We start from the raw sequence: 23,733 nt of genomic DNA on the forward strand, positions 1-23,733 counted from the left end.
TTATTCAGCTCGTATAGTGATTTTCTGGAGTAAAACTGACACTTCATCTTTTGTGTGATGTACAATGAACTTCACTGAACTCATCAGTATATTTTTGGCCATCATTCGGACGGGGGTTTTTTAACCCCTAAATTTATTTATTTGTATATATTTTTTTTTTTATATGCAATAACAATAACAGTAAGGGAATACAGAGACATACAAAACACTTGAGTCTATAAAAATTCACAACTCTGCATCAGAAAATCAATCATACATCTAATACATCAATTATCCTTTTCAACAACTGAGATGTCTTAACAGCTTTACGATTGTTCTGTACTGAAGTCAGAGAATCGTAAAAAAAAACTTTAACTCAGTGGGAAATAGTCTACCATTTGGTAAAATTAACATATATTTTGCTTTATGTATATGATATTTCCCAATTAATTTTTTTAATATTTTTTTTATATTATACATTTCCAATAAACCGGTATCACAATCCATAAACAAGACCATTATATCAGTTATCGTGACAAATTTGTAAAACACCTCAAACATAAACATAGAAACTTTGGACCAAAATAATTTGGTATACTTACAACTAAAAATTAAATGTACAATTGTTTCTGTTTCCTCTTTACAAAAACAACATAATGGAGAAACCCCTTCTTTAAACTTCATTCGGACTAGGGTGGCCATTTCTATAACACCAAAAGGAGGACATTTTGCAGCATTTAGTGAGGCAAGAATAATTGCATAGGACTCTGGTGTACTCACAACTACAATACAATTGTGTCCATCATATCGATGGTATCATGATACAGTGATTCTGAAATAGTCTATTCATTGCCAGACAATTTGATCTACGATATATCATGATGTAGACCTATTTGTGACAGAAGAGGCAAAAAAGTGTTTGTTCACAGTATTTGTATTTATTCAAGACATTGTGATGTTCAAAAACTGACCACTGAGATAAATTATATATCAGATATTTATTTGACAGCGCTTTCAGCCAATCATTTGTTTGACCAGAGATCTTATGGCATTAGACGCTATGCTGCTGCGTCCCAATAAAGTTTCTAGAGTGGGGTTTTTTAGGCCGATTCAGCGCAACTCCAAAAAGGAGGACAAATACCTGTTCTGTTTCCATTAAGCATATCTCTGACTCTGTGGGCATTATTATCCGATTTCGGGTCAAAATAAACACAGCTACTGAGAGTTACTGTTGATATTATCATTCCGTGAGATGAGATTGTCCTGAAACTGAGCACGAGCTTGTGAGGCTCCGCCCTCTGTGCTGGCAGCAGCAGCTCATTTGCATTTAAAACGATACACACTAAAACGGTGTGTTTTTTCTGAGCCCCAAAAAGTGACAATTTAAATATGCTGTAAAAAAAAAAAAAGATCTGTTGGGTATTTTGGAGATGGTTCTCACTGCAGAGCATAAAATCCGGGGGGAGGAGTCGGATAAAATCCAACTCCTCCCACATTACATACCTAAACCTACCAATCTCCACCCCCTAATCCCTAAACCCACCCCTAAACCTACCCAACTCCACCCCTAAACCTACCAATCTCCACCCCTTATATAAAATCCGACTCCTCCCCTCGGATCTTGTGTACTGCATTGAGGTGCTACTTGTATTTTGAGCTAAAACTTCACATACACACTCTTATTTTACATCTTGTGAAAAGGGGCATAATAGCAGAGGTGTAAAGTCCAGGTTCAGAAAGTAAAAGTCCTCCTCAGTATTTTGTTTCAATCACCTGGATTTGCTAATTCAGACAGGAGAGAGAACTAATTAGTGAAATCAGCTGGCTGAGTTCATGGGTGGAATAGACCCCTGGACTATACACCACTTCATAATAGATGCCCTTTTAAACTTTTTTTAATCCCCTTTTTAATTTTTTTTAATGCTAATGTTCTCCTACTCCCCTCATTGTTCATGATCTTCTCAGCTGGTCAATACTCTGGTGAACTGAAGCAGTGCTGCTTTGATGGGATGAGGGATAATAAACTCGGCTACACCTGTGAACGAAGAGCCACGTATATTGTAGACGGGCCAGAGTGCGCAAAGGCCTTCCTGCAATGCTGCACAGAGATGGAAACCCGCAAACACATGAAGACAGAAGAAGAGGAGATGATTCTGGCTCGCAGTAAGTATTAACTGATAAATACAATTGTCACAATATTATTTGTCACACGGTTTATTATGTGCATATGTTCTGTTTTATTATGTTGCTTTTTGTCTTACATCCTGAGTAAATAGCCACTAATGCAGTACTGGTGAATATTTACTACCATGTTTTACTGTCTCACCATTTGGAAAATACTGGAGCGGTGTCTGTAGTTTGAGGCTTGGGTACTTTTGAAAGCAGTATTTGTTAGGGATGCACCGAAATGAAAATTCTTGGCCGAAACCGAAAACCGAAAAAGAGGAAACCAAGGCCGAAAACCGAAACACCGAAAGAAATTATGCCAATTATTGTTAGTACCATTGCATTTATGGCTATGACTGTGTACTAAGTTTACTAAAATCAAGGCATTGCAATTGCATAAATTAATATTAAAGTTTCAAAGAATAAATCCATTAAAATTTTATGCAAATATTTATTTAGCATTTGCAAAGTATAAAATTAAACGTTTAACTTGAACGTTTACATTAAATAATAATGTAAAAGCCTACTGGCCTGGAGAAAGGTTTAAAAATGAAATGTTCTCTCATAAAAACAAAGTGCATTTAGGTCAATACTGCCATAGCCCAAAATAATATCTGCAGTTATATGCTCATGGACGTGAGTTGCAAAAACCATAAACAGCTCAGGTAAACCTCTGAGAAATGGCGGCTGCTCTGCACACACACGCAAAGGTCTCTCGCTGAGTAGTATGAAGCTGCAGACTCGGAGCCTGCTGCATCTACAGTCCCGCACCCAGAGTCCCGCATTCTCAGACCCCTCGTTTTTCGAGACAGCGCCTCCCATCAAATTAGATCGGATAAACATGTGAAGAACGTGAGTATCGTCAATTTTATTTAGCGAATCATACCTCATTCGGTTTCTTTTTTAATCAAACTACTTTATTATCTCATCGATACACCAACATATGAATAGTCCATTTAATATTTGTAAAGATAGTTTGTAACAAAATTTGAGCCGTTAATGTATGTTTTTTCGCCTCTTTTACTTTAGTTCTTATAAAACGTAAGTATTAAAATGAATCAATATTAATTTAACTGATATGAAGTTGTTGCCAGCCATTTCCTCCGTGGCCCGACTTATTATCACCCTAGATATGCTTGTAATTTGCATTTGCAAAAAAATATTATTTATTATTACACAATATTTTTGACAATGGCATTCATCTTTTATTTTAGTGAAGTCTAGGAATTTGACAGAGTGATTGCAAAAAGGATTAAAAAAGAAGGAAACATTCGCCTACCAGAAATTATTTTACCTTATGCATTTACATTAGCCTACATTTTACATTTATTCATTTAGCAGACGCTTTTATCCAAAGCGACTTATAAATGAGGAGTTTTTTTTTAATGCAATTGAAGAAGAAAAGTAAAGTCACTAACACAATTCTTTCCTTTTTTCTTTGCTTTGTCCTGTTTACAGCAAGATGATGTTTAGGTGATCGTTAAATAAAGTATAGAATTGTTTATTATTGGTGTTTTGTCTATTCTTATTTGAGTTTTGCTTCGCATTCAAAATATCAAAAAACAGGTTTTGTAATGTTAGCATGGTATAATGTTAATTACACCATTATAGGTTGAACTGAAAGAAAAATTGGAATTTGAAAAAAAAAACGTAGCAATATAATAGGCTATCACATAATATTTTTCAGAAGATAGTTCAATCTGCAATTGCGACTTTAATTCTCAGAATTACGACTTCATATCTCGCAATTGTGACTTTATTTCTCGCAATTCTGACATCATATCTCGCAATTCTGAGAAAAAAGTCAAAAACTCTGACTTGATATATCGCAATTGTGAGGAAAAAAAAAAGTCAGAAGTGTGAGATAAAAAGTCGCAATTATTATTATTTATTTATTATTCAGTGGCGGAAACAAGCTTCCATAGTAGGCTATAATTGTATCCCTTCCATCAGTAATTTTCTTTCAATTACACCCACACTCAAAAACTACACTGTAATTTGTTAGTCAGAGAACACAATAAGTTTTTTTGGCACATGCATTAAGCAGGGAACGCAAATATTTATTTGGATAACTTTAAAAACGAGACTGTAATATTGCATCCTATTGTTTTCAATGGCATTTGGATAAGGGTGTTATACGATCTTCTGAACAGCAGGAGGCGCTGTCTCGAAAAACGAGGGGTCTGAGAATGCGGGACTCTGGGTGCGGGACTGTAGATGCAGGCTCCGAGTCTGCAGCTTCATAATATTGCTCTCGCTCCCTCTCTCTGCCGCGCGCGCTACGTATGCGCGCTCATGCTCGCTCGCGATTCCGGGAGATTTAAACTAATTTGCGGGCATTAGGGAGCCGGTATCAATACGCGGGAGACTCCCGGAACTTCCGGAAGACTTGGGATGTCTGTGTTTTTAAAATCCCTGTCCGTGGGTCACTCTTAGATATATTTAAATACGTCCACACCGCAGATATGTAATGTTGCTTCAGACAAGCACGTGCAGGTCGCGGTGTCTGCTGTTTGCGTCATCACAACATTTCGGCCGTATTGTTTTGGTGATAAAAGTCTTTCGGCCGAATATTCGGTGCATCCCTAGTATTTGTGATAATAGTCAAAAGTGGATAGTCATTGGCGAATGAAGATGATTATGAATATACATTTTGAAGATACATATTACATTAAACATATATTTTTATTTATTTTATTTTTATTTTTAAACATATCACTTTTTTCAGGTGTAGTGGATGGAATTTGACAGGATTTGGAGTGTGTCCTTAGAATGATGTGTGCCAATTTTCATTAAATTCGTAAAATTGGGTGATGTCTGACTATTTAATTTGCTTGAGAGATTTATTGTCTTCTTTTCTTTGCAGTTGATTTCAGGCTGTGTGGCTTTAAGTCAGAGTGCAAGCATGATGTTGAACCAACATCACATTGTAACATTGACTCAATGCCATCACCATTGATTTATGGATGACATTTCAACCTTTTGCTCTAAAAGATATATTCTGTCAAATTTGTATCTGTTACAACAGGTGATGATGATGATGACTATTATACAGACTCTGATGAGATCATGTCACGTACTCAGTTCCCTGAGAGTTGGCTTTGGGAAGAGATTGATCTATGTGAGAATTGGTGAGTAGGAGACTTTTAGACAAAAGCTGTGACTTAAGCCCCATTCACACCAGGCCAGCTGGTACAGTTACGGTTTCATTTTCTACTGTGGGGCAGATAGCGGCCGCTCTTTGGAATGTAATATGAATGTGTCAGTCGTTGCCTTGGTAACGTGACGGTTTACTGATGATGTGAGATGATAATAGCGACCGCGTTATGAAGAATGATTAGCTATTGCTTTTCATTTTATTATTGCTTTGTTTACTTCACTCAAATAGCGTGCTTAACCAGCTACAGAGAAACTTGTAGCCAGGCAACAGAGAAGTGACCAATTCTGAGTACTTAACGGATTCTTCCAGCACGGTTTGTGCTGAGAATTCTGGGCCGAGAACGGTTTGTAATCATCCTCAAGTGGAAACACAACTCAAACCGTTCCATTCAAAGAACCGTTCGGCCCGACGGTGGAAGAGTGGCTTGTGTGTGTGTGTGTGAGTCTGGAGGTACACAACCATTAGTACACTGTTAGACCTTACCAGGCTTTTTACAGTAAAATACTTGTTAATTGTACAGTTCTTTACTGTAATCTACAGTATGTTACTGTAAAAATGCACTAAATTAAAACTCGAGTTAGCTAATTTCACTTGCAGAAACCGACTGCAATATATCTAATTGACCAACTGTCATTTAAATGTATTAAATAAAATTTAAAATGCACTAATAATGTAAACAAAGTATTACTGTGAACTTATTTCATTTGAGACCACTAATAAAATATTGTAAATAAAGAGGACCAGCAACTACACAGTCACCGCCTGTTAAATAAAGCAACATGCAGCAAATCATCAATGGTTGAAGATCTTCTCCTGGACTTTAATTTTACAGTAAAATTATAACTTACAGTTTATTACTGTTAAAATACATTTCGTGGATGTGTCTTTTTTATCTTATCTGTTAACCCTTTCAACCCCAAAGGAAAATCCAAACTACGAAGAGTAAAAAGTAACACTAAATCAAGTGTTGCAGTGAGATAATTAAGTGAATATGTAAGTGATTGTTGAGCATTAGTGATGAACACCTGATGTTAACAAGCAGAATCACTGAAGAAAAGAGAAACACAAGAACAGAAAATAGAGAAACACAAGAACTACAACTGCCTTCCAGCCATTACACATTATTACACTTATTATTAACCAATATGACTTTATTTCTGTCATACATCTACAGAAGTTGTTATTGAGATGTTTAATTGAAAATGTTTGGTTTGAAGTTACCATTATAGAGATCAGTGCTTGCTTTAGTAGGGATGCGGACCCTTGAGTTTTGAGACGCTCTCCTGCTGCTTGACTGTTTTTGCAAGCCATACTTGTGCACACACACGTTTAGTGATGCAGTTTGTTTTATTGATTATGATCAAAATCAGAGAACAGATAATCAGACAGGTCCAGAATGATCACAGCATCATCTCAACAGCCATAAACACCTGACAAATCCATCTTGCCTTTATCTTGCAATAGCAAATGTGTTTTATAAACTGACAGTTACAGCAGCCAGAGATAAACTAATGTTATAGTCAAGGGTCAAGAGACCAACTAAAGTACTGATCTCCATCATAGTGACTACAAACGTTATAAAACATCAGCAACTAAACATCTGTTAATTCTCAACAAGAACTTTTGTACATGTATGGAAGAAATAATTTTAAACTGGTTTGTAAACTGTTTTCACACTCGGTGGCTGGAAGTCAGTTGTAGTTTTTGTGTTTCTCTTTTTTTCTTTTTTCCTTCAGTGATTCTGCTTATCAGGTGTTCATCAGTGTCTCAATTCACTCACTTCTTTTCATTCACTCTGTCAAGTGGACTATATTAGTGAACTAATGTAGGGAATAGTGAATGAGGGTATAGGGTGTGATTGGGAACACAGTCTCTGAGTCTCGAATTTTAGCGCTGTTAATTCGCAGTATATTCCTGTAGGCTGTTTTCTCGAAAACGACACATATTACCCAGAATGCATTGTTTTCTATGGTATATTAGTTTTAATGAAAAAAGGTATGATACTGTTAGAATTTAGCCTTTTTTTAGCCTGTATTTTCCTCATTTCCCAGTTCAACACCATTCAAAGCCAGAGATAAAGTGATAAGACTTTTAGACAAAAGCCGTCAGTTGAGCATCGTTCACACTTTTAGCAAATTATGTCATTCAACATCAGCTGTTAACGACATAGTGTGTGTGTGTGTGTGTGTGTGTGTGTGTGAGAGAGAGAGTCTGATAGTAAACAACCATTAAAAGAGTGCTTCAACAGTCTTCTTGTAATTTCCTCATATCTCAGTCCAGCACCAGTCAGAGATAAAGTGATCCACCTGAAAGACTCTATTACTACCTGGCAGATCTTGGCTGTCAGTCTGTCACCAACACTTGGTAAGATGAAGCTGCAAACACAGGATAAATGGTCTGAAAAACATCATCATCATCCAGGAGCTGCTGCTTTAAACCCTTCTGTGTGTCTGTGTTCCTCCTCAAAGGCATCTGTGTGGCAGAACCTGAGGAGATTGTTGTTTTTAAGAGCTTATTCATTGACCTCAAGATCCCTTATTCAGCTGTGCGCGGTGAACAACTGGAAATCAAGGCCATTATTCACAACTACACACCAGATGATCTGACGAAGGTAGATCTGATTTGATATTAAAAATGTATTTGATGATGATGATTTTATGGTATACATTAAAACCATGTGCATCATAATAACCCCTTCTGATTGATTCAAATTATTTACTAATGACAGCATGGATTCTGACAGTCATTTCAGTTTTTTTGACCTGCTTGTGATTCAAACTGTAGAAAAGAACACTTAAACAAAAATGTCCATCATACATTTCATATTTGATTCAAATGCATTTACTTTGGATGAACTATCCTCTACATGTTGAAGAGATTTATACCTCACTTCCATTTTCACAGGTGCGTGTGGAGCTTATGAAGACAGAAGATGTTTGCAGCTCTGCCAGTAAGAAAGGCAAATACAGAACAATAGTAAACATTGACAAAGACTCCAGCATAGCGGTTTCATATGTGATTATTCCCATGACTCTGGGACATCATGACATTGAGGTGAAAGCTTCAGTATCTGGGTATGAGGATGGCGTGAGAAAGACCCTGAAGGTGGTGGTACGTCTGCATTTTCATCCCTTTCGGGTTCTTTTTTAAATATTTAAATATAATGATTAATAGATGTTTGTCATATTATTTTTAATTGATAAACTAGAGTACCACCGTTAGTTAGTTCTCTCTCTCTCTCTCTCTCTCTCTCTCTCTCTCTCTCTCTCTCTCTCTCTCTCTCTCTCTCTCTCTCTCTCAGTCTGAGGGTGTGCTGGTTCCATTCCATAGAGATAATGTGGAACTCAATCCAGTTAAGAATGGTGAGATTTACTGTGAACCATATAATTACATTACTGTGTTATACTTCTGGTATACAACACTGCACACATTACATTTCCAGCCAATTATGAAAAAAAAAACTTAAATGAATATCATTATAGTTTCAGCCAATAAGTTCATAATCAACTTCTGCTCTTTTCTTGAGCAAAACTCACCAAAACTGTGCAACATCTGATCAGCACATGGCTCATGCCTTTTACTTCATCTTCCTGTTCTTCATCCCAAATGGAACAGGGGAAACACCTGTAGTTATTAGAGCTGCAATACCAGATAATCGGGTTCCAGGCACACCTGCTAACACCTACATCTCAATTACTGGTAAGGAAAAATATGTTTTCAAAAACATTTAGTGATTATTTATTTAAAGTTGTGCAACAGCAAAAACTCCAGTGTTAAAATGAACTCTCCTGGGAGTTTATTTGGCTCCAGACTCAAGAGTGTTAAAGTGTTAAAATATGTGTATTAAAGTTAATGAGCTAATTAAGTGATTGATTGAGTGATGATTGACCATTATTGAAGACACCTGATGTTAACAAGCAGAATCACTGAAGAAGAAAAAATCACAATTTTAGTCACCATTATGGAGATCAGTGTTTGATTTAATTGGTCAGTTGACCTTTAAATGTTTAACTTTAGATTCTGTTTGTCTATAACAGTCAGATGAACAAAGAGAAAAGTGATCAGGTGGTGTTGGTTATATTTTAACATAATCATCATTTGACCTGAATCACTGAACTCATTTAGTCTAATCTCTGACTTAAATGTATATTGGTCATAACAGCATCACAGTGATTCTACAGAATAAGATTTTTCTATATAATCCACATGATTTCTTATAAGTTGTTCTGATATTACAAAAAAAATCTTTCTTTAAGGCACACACAGACATCAAGATTCAGTGTATGAATCTCAACAATGGTGACAAAAAGAATATTCAATTAGGAAAAGGAAATTACTAAGACAATTCATATCATAACATTCATATCATTCAGATCATAATTTATTCATACCGCAATGCATGATGGGAGCCATGAATGAGTTTTGATTGGTGGCACCCAGAATGCACTGCAACATGCTTTATTATTGTCACCATTGTTGAGATTCACAGGCTGATTATTGATGTCTGTGTGTCCAAATAAACTACTTCTTCAAAGTCTTTTGATCAGAACAACTTTTAAGAAATCTTTTTGATTATTTTGAAAATGCTGAAAATAGTATACTGAAGAATCACAGGCTGCTGTAATCAACAAGGTAAACCTAATTCTCTAAATGAGTTTTGTGATGATGATTATGTCAAAACATAACTAACACCACCTGATCAGCTTTTATCTTTGTTCATCTGGCAGTTATAACTACAACAGCGAAACTAAATCTAACGTTATTAGTTTAAGTGTCAAAAGCCCAACTAAAGCCAACACTGATCACCATAATGGTAATTTAAAAAAAGATATTTTCTCCTTTGGTGATTCTGCTTGTTAACATCAGGTGTCTTCAATAATGGTCAATCGTCACTCAATCAATCACTAAATTATCTCATTAACTTTAACACTCTTGAGTCTGGAGCCAAAAAAACTCCCAGGAGAGTTCATTTAAAACTGGAGTTTTTGCTGTGTGAGTTCATGGGTGGAATAAACATATGGCAGGACTTTTACTTTCTGACCCCTGGACTTTCCACCTCTGCTTAATTTAACACTGGGGATTTTGTTGTTTGTGGGCTGGGTTGTAATAATCTCACTTTTATTCACTATTTTTATTTATTTATTTTTACATTAGGCTACTATGTTTTAATTGAGCAGGTCACACCAGATAGCACTTGATCACATTATAAAATAGATTTAAATGAACACAGGACACATGTGATCACTAAAACCATATTCAGAGATGGTCATGGATGGATTCTGACCACATGCAACAAAATATTCAAATGTAAATTCTGAACTTTTGTTTGACCCATTCAGGACAGACAGCCTCAAGCTGTTGCAGTGTAGAAGAAAAAACATGGTTTTCATTAAGGGTGTCACGATTCTCCAAATCCTCGATTCGATTACATTTTCGATTCTAAAGGCACGATTCGATTCGATTCTCGATTTAAAAAAAAAAAAATTGAAAGCACAAGCTATGCCATTTTTAGACTTTTATGCAATATAATAATATCTGACCTTTGTTCGCAATGTACCACACACTACATTGTCAAATTTAAAATGTTTATTAACAACATAATGTAACAATAACTTATATCTTCAGTCAATTGGAAACTTAAACAATATAACCTATTACCTACTATAGTCCCGGGGCTCCCTGGACTCCTCAGAGCAGTCACAGGCGAATAGCACGGCGTTTTAAATTGGGTTCCCCAATTTCCCCAATTTCCCCAGTTTGCAATGCAGTACGAGAGAACGTTCTCGTAAGGGAACGTACTTGGTTACTTGCGTAACCTCGGTTCCCTTTAGAGATAAGGGAACGAGTACTGCGTTGCCTTGCCGTGCTATTTCGCTCATATCTGGTACTTCGTTTCAGTCGATTTAAACCTAAAGTCCTTTGGCGAGTTTTCTCTGAATTTATACACTTCAGCCGCGTCCAAATTGTCGCGCTCGAGGTTAGCTCCCGTTGGACCGCACGCCACTGCTAACTCGCCATAGGTTCGTGCAGTTGCCGCAGCACAGACAATCAGCTCGCTCAGACGAGCTATGATGCTCTCGCTGTGCAGCTGCAATGCGTTTTAAAATAAAGGCTTCAATATTCTCGAGAAAAGGAGTTTTACCTATTACAGGCAAGCCGAGGTGACGTGACATATGGGGCATGGCAGCATCGACGGTCCCATTTTTTGATTCGATAATCGAGATTAATTTCGATCGATTTCGATTTAAAATCGAAATCGTGACACCCTTAGTTTTCATGCATGTATGCAAATGAGCTGCTGCTCCCCACCCCGCTTTCCAGAAGAAGTGCAGAGTATTTACAGCTTGTACCTCGGATACTCTTTCAAAAACTAAAACATATGTTTGGTTTTGATTATCATCTCTTTCGTGGTCACGCTCACGTGACATTGCAACTCTTCATCATTATGAAAGTTTATTATCTGCATGCGTTTTAAAACCATATAAGTCTAAACTTCTGATATTGTTTTCTCGTTTGCTGCGGTCCGAGCCCGAGCGCGATCTGGTTTCACACTCAACTTGATTATATCGAAACCTGTTGCGTTTGCGTGCATCTTACGTCATCGCAAACATGCATGGCGCATGATAGAAAACAGAACCCGAGTCAATATACAGTGTTTTTTTATTAATTTGGTGTTATTATGTACAGCTGAGTGAACAACACAGGTTTATGGGTGTGTGTGATGCATAAGATGGCTTTCTGCTGCTTGCAAACAAAATCTTTTGAGGAGACAGTGGATTTCCATTCATTTGTTTTCCTGATTCCATGTGCTATGCACAAATACACTGCAGGCTCACTCTCGCTCGTATCCAAGGTAAATCATCAACACTATCATCCCTTGATGTATAACTAAATTGATCATAATCAGCTAAAACGCATGCGCAGGTCACTTTTCTTCCTGAAAAAGTGCACACCCGAGTTCGTGTTGCTTTCACATTCAGGAGAACCGCGGCACGGTTCAAGTGCAACCGAACTCAGACCACCTCTTCCAGTTAGTCTTAGGTTCGGTACTCCAGTGCGCACCCGGGTCCACATGACAGCATTCAAATTAGCAATTTTTCATGCGATCCGTGCCCCGTTCCGAACTAGACTGCCAGTGTGAAAGCACCCTAGATCAGTGTTTCCTTTAGTTGGACAGTTTGACTCTTGGCATTTTTATGCAAGTTTGTGGTCTTTGTAACAGTGTTTACCAATGCATGCTAATTATATATATCAGTTCATCGATAAATGAATGCAGGGAAGTCTATGTTAATGTCTGTAGGTCTTGTGGCAGGGGCCCTGTTCACATTGCTAACAGCCATAAAACCAACTTATCTGATCGTGGTCATGGTACACAGCAAAATCCCCAGTGTTAAATCAACACTGCTCAGAGCAAATATGGTCCCACTCTACAGAGTGTTAAAATAACACTGAAGCAGTGTTAAAGTTAATGAGATAATTAAGTGATTAATTAAGTGATGATTGAACATTAGTGATGAACACCTGCAGTTAACAAGCAGAATCACTGAAGGAAAGAGAAACACAAGAACTACAACTGACTTCCAGTCAGTCACATTAAATCAGATGAAGATAAAAGAAGACATTAAATCTGTGAAGATCTCAGCAGAAGAGGATTAAACAACTCCACAAACAGCATTACCAGCTTCACTTATTACTAACCAGACTGACTTTATTTCTGTCATATGTCTATGAACGCTTCTCCCTCCAGGAAATCAAATCAAAACTTCGTACTGAATCAAAACTGCCTCAGCACTTACCTGGACCTTTTCGCCTGCACGTCTCTGCTACCGAGGGACCCGACCCAGTTTGGTTCGGCTGCGTTTTGGGACTACGGATTGTATAGTTGGCAACGCCGCTGGATCGATCGGGTCAACACCCGCGCTTTCGGGCGGTAACGCTAACTTCTCCTGCCCAAGACGACTCAATCATCCCTCCTGGACGATGCAGTACCTGGTCCTAGTTCTTTTTCTGCTCTCCATCCTGCTTCCTTGGTTGCAAAACTCCACTAACAACTTCATGGCTTTCCGGTACTCAGCTAAACAGCTACTCCAGCTAAACCGCTATCCATCGGCTACTCCGGAGCTCACCGCTGAAATAAAAACCTTCGCACTACTTCAACGTCACCGTTACATCCACAGAGGCTCCCGTAGAAACTTAATACACATATCCACTGGGAATGACAGCTTCGGCACAACACTTCCTCATTGCTTCTCCTCCGCGTCCCGGCATCTAAACAGAAACAGCAACGCACAACGTCATCTGAGCCAACGTCACGTGAACCATTTCAACCTCCGGTCAGTTCCCATTTCCGCTTCATCCCCTTCAAAACAAGAGTCTCTCAAGCTTGGACTATTGAACATAAGATCCCTTAACAATAAAAGCACCATTCTCAACGAATTCATTCTGGACTCACAATTAGACTTAATCTGTTTAACTGAAACCTGGCAAATACCTCATGACTATTTCTCCCTAAACCAAGCCACCCCCCTTGGATTCTCATACATGGACCAACCTCGTCCTGAAGGCAGGGGCGGTGGTATTGCTGCCATCCATAGACAAACTCTGAAGCTTCGCCCTCTCCCCATCCCATCTGTTCCCTCTTTTGAACACCTCTCAGTTAAACTCTTAGGCCCCACTCCTCTGACTATTTCAATAATCTATCGCCCTCCCAAACCCAATCCTTCTTTCCTGTCAGATTTCTCAGAATTTATAACTCAACTTTGCTCAACTTCATCAACCATATTACTCGTAGGTGACTTCAATATTCACATCGACTCTTCCAGCTCCAAACCCACAATGGATTTCTTGGACATTATACACAGTTTTAATTTCATACAACATATCAATTTTCCTACTCACACCCGTGGACACACTTTGGACTTGGTCTGCTCTACTGGACTTAATATTGACACTCTCTCACACACAGACCTGGCCATATCTGATCATCTCGCCATAACATTTCACATCAACCTACCCAGCCCTCATTTCAAGCAGACACGCACCATATCTTACCGAAATCTAAAGTCCCTCTGTCTCACCTCCCTCTCCTCCCATATCGCAAACAAAATTTCCATACCCAGCATCCCTGAAAATTTAACCACCGACGACCTAGTATTTCACTACAATCGCACACTCACATCCAGCCTCAATACTCTCGCACCAGTTAAAACTGCAACAGTTACATTCTCCCGCTCTGCTCCCTGGTTCACCCCTGAACTGCACAAACTCAAAAAAGAACGCAGACAACTGGAACGCCTACATAAGAAAACTGGACTCACTGTACACCTACAAGCCTACAAGGATCACAGCCATCATTATAGATCAGCGCTCACATCAGCCCGCACAGCTTTTTATTCTGGTATCATTCACTCTGGATCTTCCAACCCCCGGACTCTGTTTGCCACAGTTAATAAACTACTCAAACCCATTGACAATATCACTCACTTATTCACCGTGGATAAATGCAATAATTTCATCGACTTCTTTAAATACAAAACTGACAGCATTCACCAAGAACTCTCTGTGAACATCTCTCCCAGCACAGACCTCCAACACGACTCATCCCTTCAATTTCACACCACTCTTCCCTCCCTATCAGTCATTACAGAAACGGATCTCATTAACCTCTTCAACAAAATCCACCTCACAACCTGCCCACTGGATCCCATTCCATCTGCACTGGTCAAGCACTGCCTCCCCTGCCTCAGCCCACTCATTATGGTTATCATCAACTCCTCTCTCACCACTGGAACAGTTCCCTCTTCCCTCAAAGTTGCCGCCATCACACCAATACTTAAAAAACCTGGCCTGGATCCTGATAACCCCAACAACTTCCGCCCAATCTCCAACCTACCTTTCCTGTCTAAAATCCTGGAACGCTCGGTTGCCTCTCAACTACAACATCACCTCCTCTCAAATCAGCTCTACGAAACCTTTCAGTCTGGATTCCGCACTCATCACTCTACTGAAACTGCACTACTCAAAGTAACAAATGACCTCCTGCTTGCCTCTGACTCTGGTTCCCTATCCATTCTCCTCCTACTTGACCTCTCTGCCGCTTTCGACACCATTGACCACTCCATTCTTCTACAACGCCTACAACATCTTGGCATCTCTGGCTCAGCTCTCTCCTGGTTCACCTCCTACCTCACCAATAGATCTCAATTCATATCCATCAACAACTGTACGTCTCACACCATACCTGTAAATCACGGAGTCCCTCAAGGCTCGGTGCTAGGTCCCCCTTTGTTTATTCTGTATATGCTTCCCCTTGGACTTATCATTCAAAATCACGGACTAAAATTCCACAGTTACGCAGACGACACACAACTATACCTCAGCACCAGATCCATCACTCCTGCCACAGTATTAACCATAACAAACTGTCTGTCTGCAATCAAATCCTGGATGAACGCCAACTTTCTTAAACTCAACTGCAATAAATCGGAAATCATCGTCATTGGTCCCAAATCACTCCTCTCCTCCACCCAAGACTTCACTCTATCTGTCGATGGCCACACAGTTACCACCTCTCCCCAGATCCGAAATCTTGGTTTTATTTTTGACCCCATGCTCACATTTAAGCCTCATATCCGTCATATCACCAAAACTGCCTTTTTCCATCTACGTAACATTGCTCGCCTACGCCCCACCCTCTCCACATCTGCTGCTGAAACTCTCATCCATGCATTTATTACATCAAGACTCGACTACTGCAATAGCCTCCTATATGGTCTCCCTTCCTCTGATTTACAAAAACTGCAATATGTTCAAAACTCCGCTGCCCGTCTCCTCACCCACACCCGCTCCAGAGAGCACATCACCCCCGTCCTTCAACAGCTTCACTGGCTCCCTGTACAACAGCGCATCCATTACAAAGTTCTGCTCATCACCTACAAAGCCCTCAATAACTTGGCCCCTCCATACCTTACAGACCTCTTGCAGCACCACCGCCCCTCCCGACGCCTCCGCTCTGCCGACTTAAACCTTCTCAAACCCATCACCAAATCAAAGTACCGAACCTTGGGAGATCGAGCCTTTGCCATCGCTGCTCCCACCCTTTGGAATTCACTCCCCATCCACATCAGAAACTCGGACTCACTGACCACCTACAAAAACCTGCTCAAAACTCACCTGTTTCAGTTCGCCTACAATCTACAGTAGCACTCTCATTTTTTTATTTTTTTTTGTTTGTTTTGTTTGTTTGTTTCATTTGTAAAGCGTCTTTGCGTTCCTTGAAAAGCGCTATATAAAACTTATGCATTATTATTATTATTATTATGAACAGAGGTTTAGATGTTGTTTTAAAATATTTGGCCACCATTATAGTGATCGGTGTTTCCTTTACTTGGGCAGTTTGAATCTTGGCATTTTAAGTACAATTTTGGTCTTTGTAACTAGGGCTGCACAATTAATTGAATTTCTAATCGCGATTACGATTATGGATGCCGTGATTACAAAAAAAAAAAAAATCCACTCTGCGTGCATTTAGAGCATGTTATAAGAGGCGAATCACAACTACTTCAGAAAACCCAGCACAATAGGAACTACCAGACAGCGACGTATGTGTACGCTGAAATAAAAAGTCTTTTACCTCAGAAAAACGGACGTTCCTGTCATGTATTCGTAGCGCACACTCTTCAATTGCACGCGCAAATGCGGCGGCACGCGCTGTCTATAAAGTGCAAAGGAAACTACGAGCATGCAACGTTGTTATGTTGTAAATTAGTAAGTCACGAAATAAAAGTAAAATACCAATAAATCACGTTACTGGTATGTCGTGTGTTAGCTGAGAAGGATTTGCATGCAGGGATGATTTTCATTCTATTCACCAGGAGCAGTTTCCATGTTTCATTAACAGTTCTTGTTAATATTGTGTATTCGCCATGGTAACTGTCCTTTCAATATTAACCCCAAAATGCCACTTTATTTTCACTTTGTGTTGTTTTTTATATTTTTAAATGACTGTGGTGGCTCATACCAACATTGTATTAAAGGAACTGTATGTAGGATTGTGGCCAAAACTGGTACTGCAATCACTTTAAAAATACTATAGAGCGGTGTATCCCCTCCCCCTCGACTCGAGGTTGCCAGATAAGCTGAATTCAGCAGAAACGTAGGCTGCTTCAATGAGCTTCCGACGAGACGTACACAGTAAGTTTTTTTCTGTTAATTATGTTTATGCAACATGAGAGATATTTTGATAAGTAATTATGTATTTAAAAAATGTACTAATTGTCATTAGTTAAATATAATCGTAAAGATTTATGCTCGTATGTGACAGTATCTTAAAGATGTATGCTCATATGTGACAGTATAATCGTAAAGATGTAACGTTATGCTCGTATGTGACAGACAGAACGGTAGCTGTAAGTCTAACTTGTAACGTTATGTATCTGTCATTAATGTAAGTACAAGCACAAGCCTCACTATGTGTAATACAGCTATTCATTTAGCTGATGCTATAAGTGAAAGTGACCAGCTGTATTTTTTTACTTACCCTGCAGCACGCGTCCATAACACACTAAAATATGTGATGTGAAATACAGCAGGTCAACTTGCAGCATGTGTAACTTAGTCCACGATATACGTGAAGAAGAATGACGAATCATTTTTTCTAGGGATGCACCGAATATTCGGCCACCGAAAATTTTCGGCCGAAAATGGCCCAAAAGTGCATTTTCGGTTTTCGGCCGAAAGACTTTTATCACCGAAACAATACGGCCGAAATGTTGTGATGACGCAAACAGCAGACACCGCGACCTGCACGTGCTTGTCTGAAGCAACATTACATATCTGCGGTGTGGACGTATTTAAATATATCTAAGAGTGACCCACGGACAGGGATTTTAAAAACACAGACATCCCAAGTCTTCCGGAAGTTCCGGGAGTCTCCCGCGTATTGATACCGGCTCCCTAATGCCCGCAAATTAGTTTAAATCTCCCGGAATCGCGAGCGAGCATGAGCGCGTATACGTAGCGCGCGCGGCAGAGAGAGGGAGCGAGAGACCTTTGCGTGTGTGTGCAGAGCAGCCGCCATTTCTCAGAGGTTTACCTGAGCTGTTTATGGTTTTTGCAACTCACGTCCATGAGCATATAACTGCAGATATTATTTTGGGCTATGGCAGTATTGACCTAAATGCACTTTGTTTTTATGAGAGAACATTTCATTTTTAAACCTTTCTCCAGGCCAGTAGGCTTTTACATTATTATTTAATGTACACATGAGTGGGGTCAAGTTAAACATTTAATTTTATACTTTGCAAATGCTAAATAAATATTTGCATAAAATTTTAATGGATTTATTCTTTGAAACTTTAATATTAATTTATGCAATTGCAATGCCTTGATTTTAGTAAACTTAGTACACAGTCATAGCCATAAATGCAATGGTACTAACAATAATTGGCATAATTTCTTTCGGTGTTTCGGTTTTCGGTTTTCGGCCTTGGTTTCCTCTTTTTCGGTTTTCGGTTTCGGCCAAGAATTTTCATTTCGGTGCATCCCTAATTTTTTCTGAGGTAAAGTTAGGCTTCTGTCTCAATTACGTTTCAAATTGCCATATGGGCGTGCTAATGTTGTTTACATCAGCGTCTCAGCATAATGACAGAGAAACGGGCTCCTATGCATTGCTAATGTTAGCATACGTCCATGTGAGCTAACGTTACGTTACTTTGCACGAACATGCATAACTTTGTTCGACTGTCATGAATATATGATATGTGCATTGACATCAAGTACAAGTTAGCCAAGCTTAGATGAATCTTACCTGTCCAGGAGAAAATTAGCAACGTTGGCGTCTGTTTTCAAATTCTTCTCCGTTTTCAGCCGTCTCCATCTTTCAAAAGCATCTCCTATACAAATTCTGGTTTTATTTCGGACTTTGTCACGACGAATTTCTGAATTATAACGAGGTCTTTTTGATTTAGTAACGTTAGACATTTTTATCCACTAGAGCTAGGGTAGGTTAGAGCAAAGCTGGCAACCCGGATCCCGAAACACTACTGACTTCGTGATTGGTAGATAGGTGGAGGGAGGCGCGTCAGGCCAAAACACAAAATGACAACATCAACATCAGTTGAGGGCTGCAAGTCCACTTTTTAAATGACAATATCCTAGCCATACTACTGTTGTCAGTGATATAAGTATTTGAAATGAACATGATTTCTTAATGTCTAGTGACACATCAGGGCCATTTTATGATTAATTGAAATAGATTTCTTACATACAGCTCCTTTAACAAAAGCTAGTTTGGGACTGCTATTTAATAGCTTTAGCATCTATAGGCTACCTAATGTTTATTTCTTAGTAGTCATATTCTTACAATTTATGTGTATTTTAAGTAAAGGGGGACAGTGTGTGTGTGTTCACAATTTTTAAGTAAACATGTATAATAATGTCTGTATGTATGTGTGTGTGTGTGTATATATATATATATATATATATATATATATATATATATATACAGGTCCTTCTCAATAAATTAGCATATTGTGATAAAGTTCATTATTTTCCATAATGTAATGATAAAAATTAAACTTTCATATATTTTAGATTCATTGCACACCAACTGAAATATTTCAGGTCTTTTATTGTTTTAAAACTGATGATTTTGGCATACAGCTCATGAAAACCCAAAATTCCTATCTCAATAAATTAGCATATTTCATCCGACCAATAAAAGAAAAGTGTTTTTAATACAAAAAAAGTCAACCTTCAAATAATTATGTTCAGTTATGCACTCAATACTTGGTCAGGAATCCTTTTGCAGAAATGACTGCTTCAATGTGGCGTGGCATGGAGGCAATCAGCCTGTGGCACTGCTGAGGTGTTATGGAGGCCCAGGATGCTTCGATAGCGGCCTTAAGCTCATCCAGAGTGTTGGGTCTTGCATCTCTCAACTTTCTCTTCACAATATCCCACAGATTCTCTATGGGGTTCAGGTCAGGAGAGTTGGCAGGCCAATTGAGCACAGTAATACCATGGTCAGTAAACCATTTACCAGTGGTTTTGGCACTGTGAGCAGGTGCCAGGTCGTGCTGAAAAATGAAATCTTCATCTCCATAAAGCTTTTCAGCAGATGGAAGCATGAAGTGCTCCAAAATCTCCTGATAGCTAGCTGCATTGACCCTGCCCTTGATAAAACACAGTGGACCAACACCAGCAGCTGACATGGCACCCCAGACCATCACTGACTGTGGGTACTTGACACTGGACTTCAGGCATTTTGGCATTTCCTTCTCCCCAGTCTTCCTCCAGACTCTGGCACCTTGATTTCCGAATGACATGCAAAATTTGTCCAAAAGTCCAGTGCTGCTTCTCTGTAGCCCAGGTCAGGCGCTTCTGCCGCTGTTTCTGGTTCAAAAGTGGCTTGACCTGGGGAATGCGGCACCTGTAGCCCATTTGTTGCACACGCCTGTGCACGGTGGCTCTGGATGTTTCTACTCCAGACTCATTTCTCTGCTTCCGCAGGTCCCCCAAGGTCTGGAATCGGTCCTTCTCCACAATCTTCATCAGGGTCCGGTCACCTCTTCTCGTTGTGCAGCGTTTTTTGCCACACTTTTTCCTTCCCACAGACTTCCCACTGAGGTGCCTTGATACAGCACTCTGGGAACAGCCTATTCGTTCAGAAATTTCTTTCTGTGTCTTACCCTCTTGCTTGACGGTGTCAATGATGGCCTTCTTGGTCAGCAGTCTTACCCATGATTGCGGTTTTGAGATATGAACCAGGCTGGGAGTTTTTAAAAGCCTCAGGAATCTTTTGCAGGTGTTTAGAGTTAATTAGTTGATTCAGATGATTAGGTTAATAGCTCGTTTAGAGAACCTTTTCATGATATGCTAATTTATTGAGATAGGAATTTTGGGTTTTCATGAGCTGTATGCCCAAATCATCAGTATTAAAACAATAAAAGACCTGAAATATTTCAGTTGGTGTGTAATGAATCTAAAATAGGGCTGGGCGATTTAAATCGCGATATTGTTATGCGCATCTCGTCAGTAAAGCCGGTTCCTTGATTAGTAGTAAATCACCATCACCTGCTTTCAGATGGAGCGGCATTTACTACAAAGAGCCGTAGTTAACTGACAAGCTGAGCCAAATCACATCAATATAGCGGACGTATCGCCAGCGATATTTAATGCGATATGGCTCAGCTTGTCAGTTAACTACGGCTCTTTGTACACAGCAAACACTTCTGTGTTAAATTAACACTCCTGGGAGTGTATGAGTCCACACTCAAGAGTGTTTAAGTTAATGAGATAATTAAGTGATTATTTTAGTGATGATTGAACATTATTGAAGACACCTGATGTTAACAAGCAGAATCACTGAAGGAGAAAATCTCAAATTGTAAGCCACCGTTATGACGATCAATGGTTGCTTTAGTTGGACTCTTGACTCATATATTATTAACTTTAGGTTTTGTTTGGCTGTTGTATCTGGCTTATAATCGCCAGTTGAACAAAGAAAAAAGTGATCTGATGGTGTTGGTTATATTATGACAATCATCATTTGAACTTGATCACTGAACTTATTAAGATCCTTCTTTCTGACTTCGATTTATGTTGTTGGTTACAGCATAACTGTGAATCTGCATAAATGCCCAGAATTTTTGATATAATATAAAGGATTTCTTAAAAGTTGTTTAAAAAAGAAAATCATTCTTTTAGGCACACACAGATGTCAAGATTCAGTCTATGCATCTCAACAATGGTGACGAGCAGAATATTCAGTTAGGAAAAGTCAATTACATAGACAATTCAGATCATAATTTATTCATACCGCAATGCATGATGGGAGCCATTAATGAGTTGTGATTGGTGGCAGCCACTGCAATATGTTTTATTATTGTCAACATTGTTGAGATTCACAGGCTGATTATTGATGTCTGTGTTTTAAATGAATTTGTCCGAATATCTTTTGATCAGAACAATGTTTATTAAATATTTTGAATTAAAGTACTGATAATCATAGGCTGAATAATCACAAAACTGCTGCTAACAAGTTAAATCAAACTATCTCAATAAGTTTCATTTTGCAGATCACAGTATGATTATGTCAAAACATAACCAACACTATAAGATAACATTTTACTTTGTTCATTTAACTGTTATAAATCAATAACAGCAGACAAACAACTGTAAATATTAAAGTAAACATATAATGGTCTAGAGCCCAACTAAAGCAAACACCCATCACCTTAATGGTAACTTACAATTTGTGATTTTCTCCTTCAGTGATTCTGCTTGTTAACATCAGGTGTCTTCAATAATGCTCAAGCATCACTAAATTAATCACTTAATTATCTCATCAGCCCTAAATGCCGCGCCATCTGAAAGCAGGTGATGGTGATTTACTAATAATAAAGGAACCGGCTTTACTGACGAGATGCGCATAACAATATCGCGATTTAAATCGCCCAGCCCTAATCTAAAATATATGAAAGTTTAATTTTTATCATTACATTATGGAAAATAATGAACTTTATCACAATATGCTAATTTATTGAGAAGGACCTGTATATATATATATATATATATATATATATATATATATATACAATGTAAATTGTGATAATCGTAATTAATAATCGCAATTACAATTTCAAGGGAGTAATCGGCAATTATGATTTTTTGTCATAATTGTGCAGCCCTATTTGTAACAGTATTTATCAAAATACATAATTTGTTATAAAGAATGCCAAAAACAAAGGTGTTCAGGTGGTGTAGTTTTCATTATTATAAAGTAGAGTGAGTTTATAATAACGAGTTTATAATAATTATTGAGTTTATAATAATTACCCTAATCATAAGTTGTCATTCGTTATTAAAAAATAGCTTACACCTTTCTTGATACAGAGCAGACATTTTTATTTTTATTTACATTGCTGAATTTTTTTGGAAAATTATTATTTGATTTTTTTTTTTTTTTTTTTAGGAACAAACAGACATCAAGAAGCAGCATATGAATCTCAACAATGGTGACATGCTTCATGCTGCAATGCATGCTGGGAGCCAAGTGTTTTATACTATGGTGCCTCCCAGAATGCATTGCGGCATACAAAGCATGTCACCATTGTTGAGATTCATATGTGGATTCTTGATGTCTGTGTGTTTGTCCAAAGATTACTTTCCCAATAATTAAAAAATCTGAAGAAAGAAGTCAATGTTAATAAAATATATATTAATAACAAATAACCACTTTCAGTCAATGATAAAATTTGTAAACTTTATGATGTTGAAAACTATAGGTCTATCACCTGACTGTCTTTGATTCTGGCTTTCAACAAATTATGTGTTTTAGTAAACACTGTTACAAAGACCATAAACTCCCATAAGAAGTCAAGAGTCAAATTGCACAACTAAAGGCAACACTATTCACAATAATGGTG

General features: G+C 38.4%; 1 protein-coding gene across 1 annotated transcript in view; it reads left to right on the forward strand.

The window, feature by feature from the left end:
* LOC311283427 (complement C3-like) overlaps positions 1-23,733 on the forward strand; it is a 114,947-nt gene that overhangs the window by 41,918 nt on the left and 49,296 nt on the right. Inside the window, exons 17-23 of the mRNA XM_084397795.1 lie at positions 1,945-2,142; positions 5,174-5,276; positions 7,581-7,669; positions 7,774-7,916; positions 8,210-8,416; positions 8,607-8,667; positions 8,921-9,004. Of these exons, the coding sequence (XP_084253921.1) occupies positions 1,945-2,142; positions 5,174-5,276; positions 7,581-7,669; positions 7,774-7,916; positions 8,210-8,416; positions 8,607-8,667; positions 8,921-9,004 (885 nt within the window). The remainder of the gene's footprint in view (positions 1-1,944; positions 2,143-5,173; positions 5,277-7,580; positions 7,670-7,773; positions 7,917-8,209; positions 8,417-8,606; positions 8,668-8,920; positions 9,005-23,733) is intronic.

Source organism: Rutilus rutilus, assembly GCF_951802725.1.
Source record: "Rutilus rutilus genome assembly, chromosome: 2".
Taxonomy (NCBI): domain Eukaryota; kingdom Metazoa; phylum Chordata; class Actinopteri; order Cypriniformes; family Leuciscidae; genus Rutilus; species Rutilus rutilus.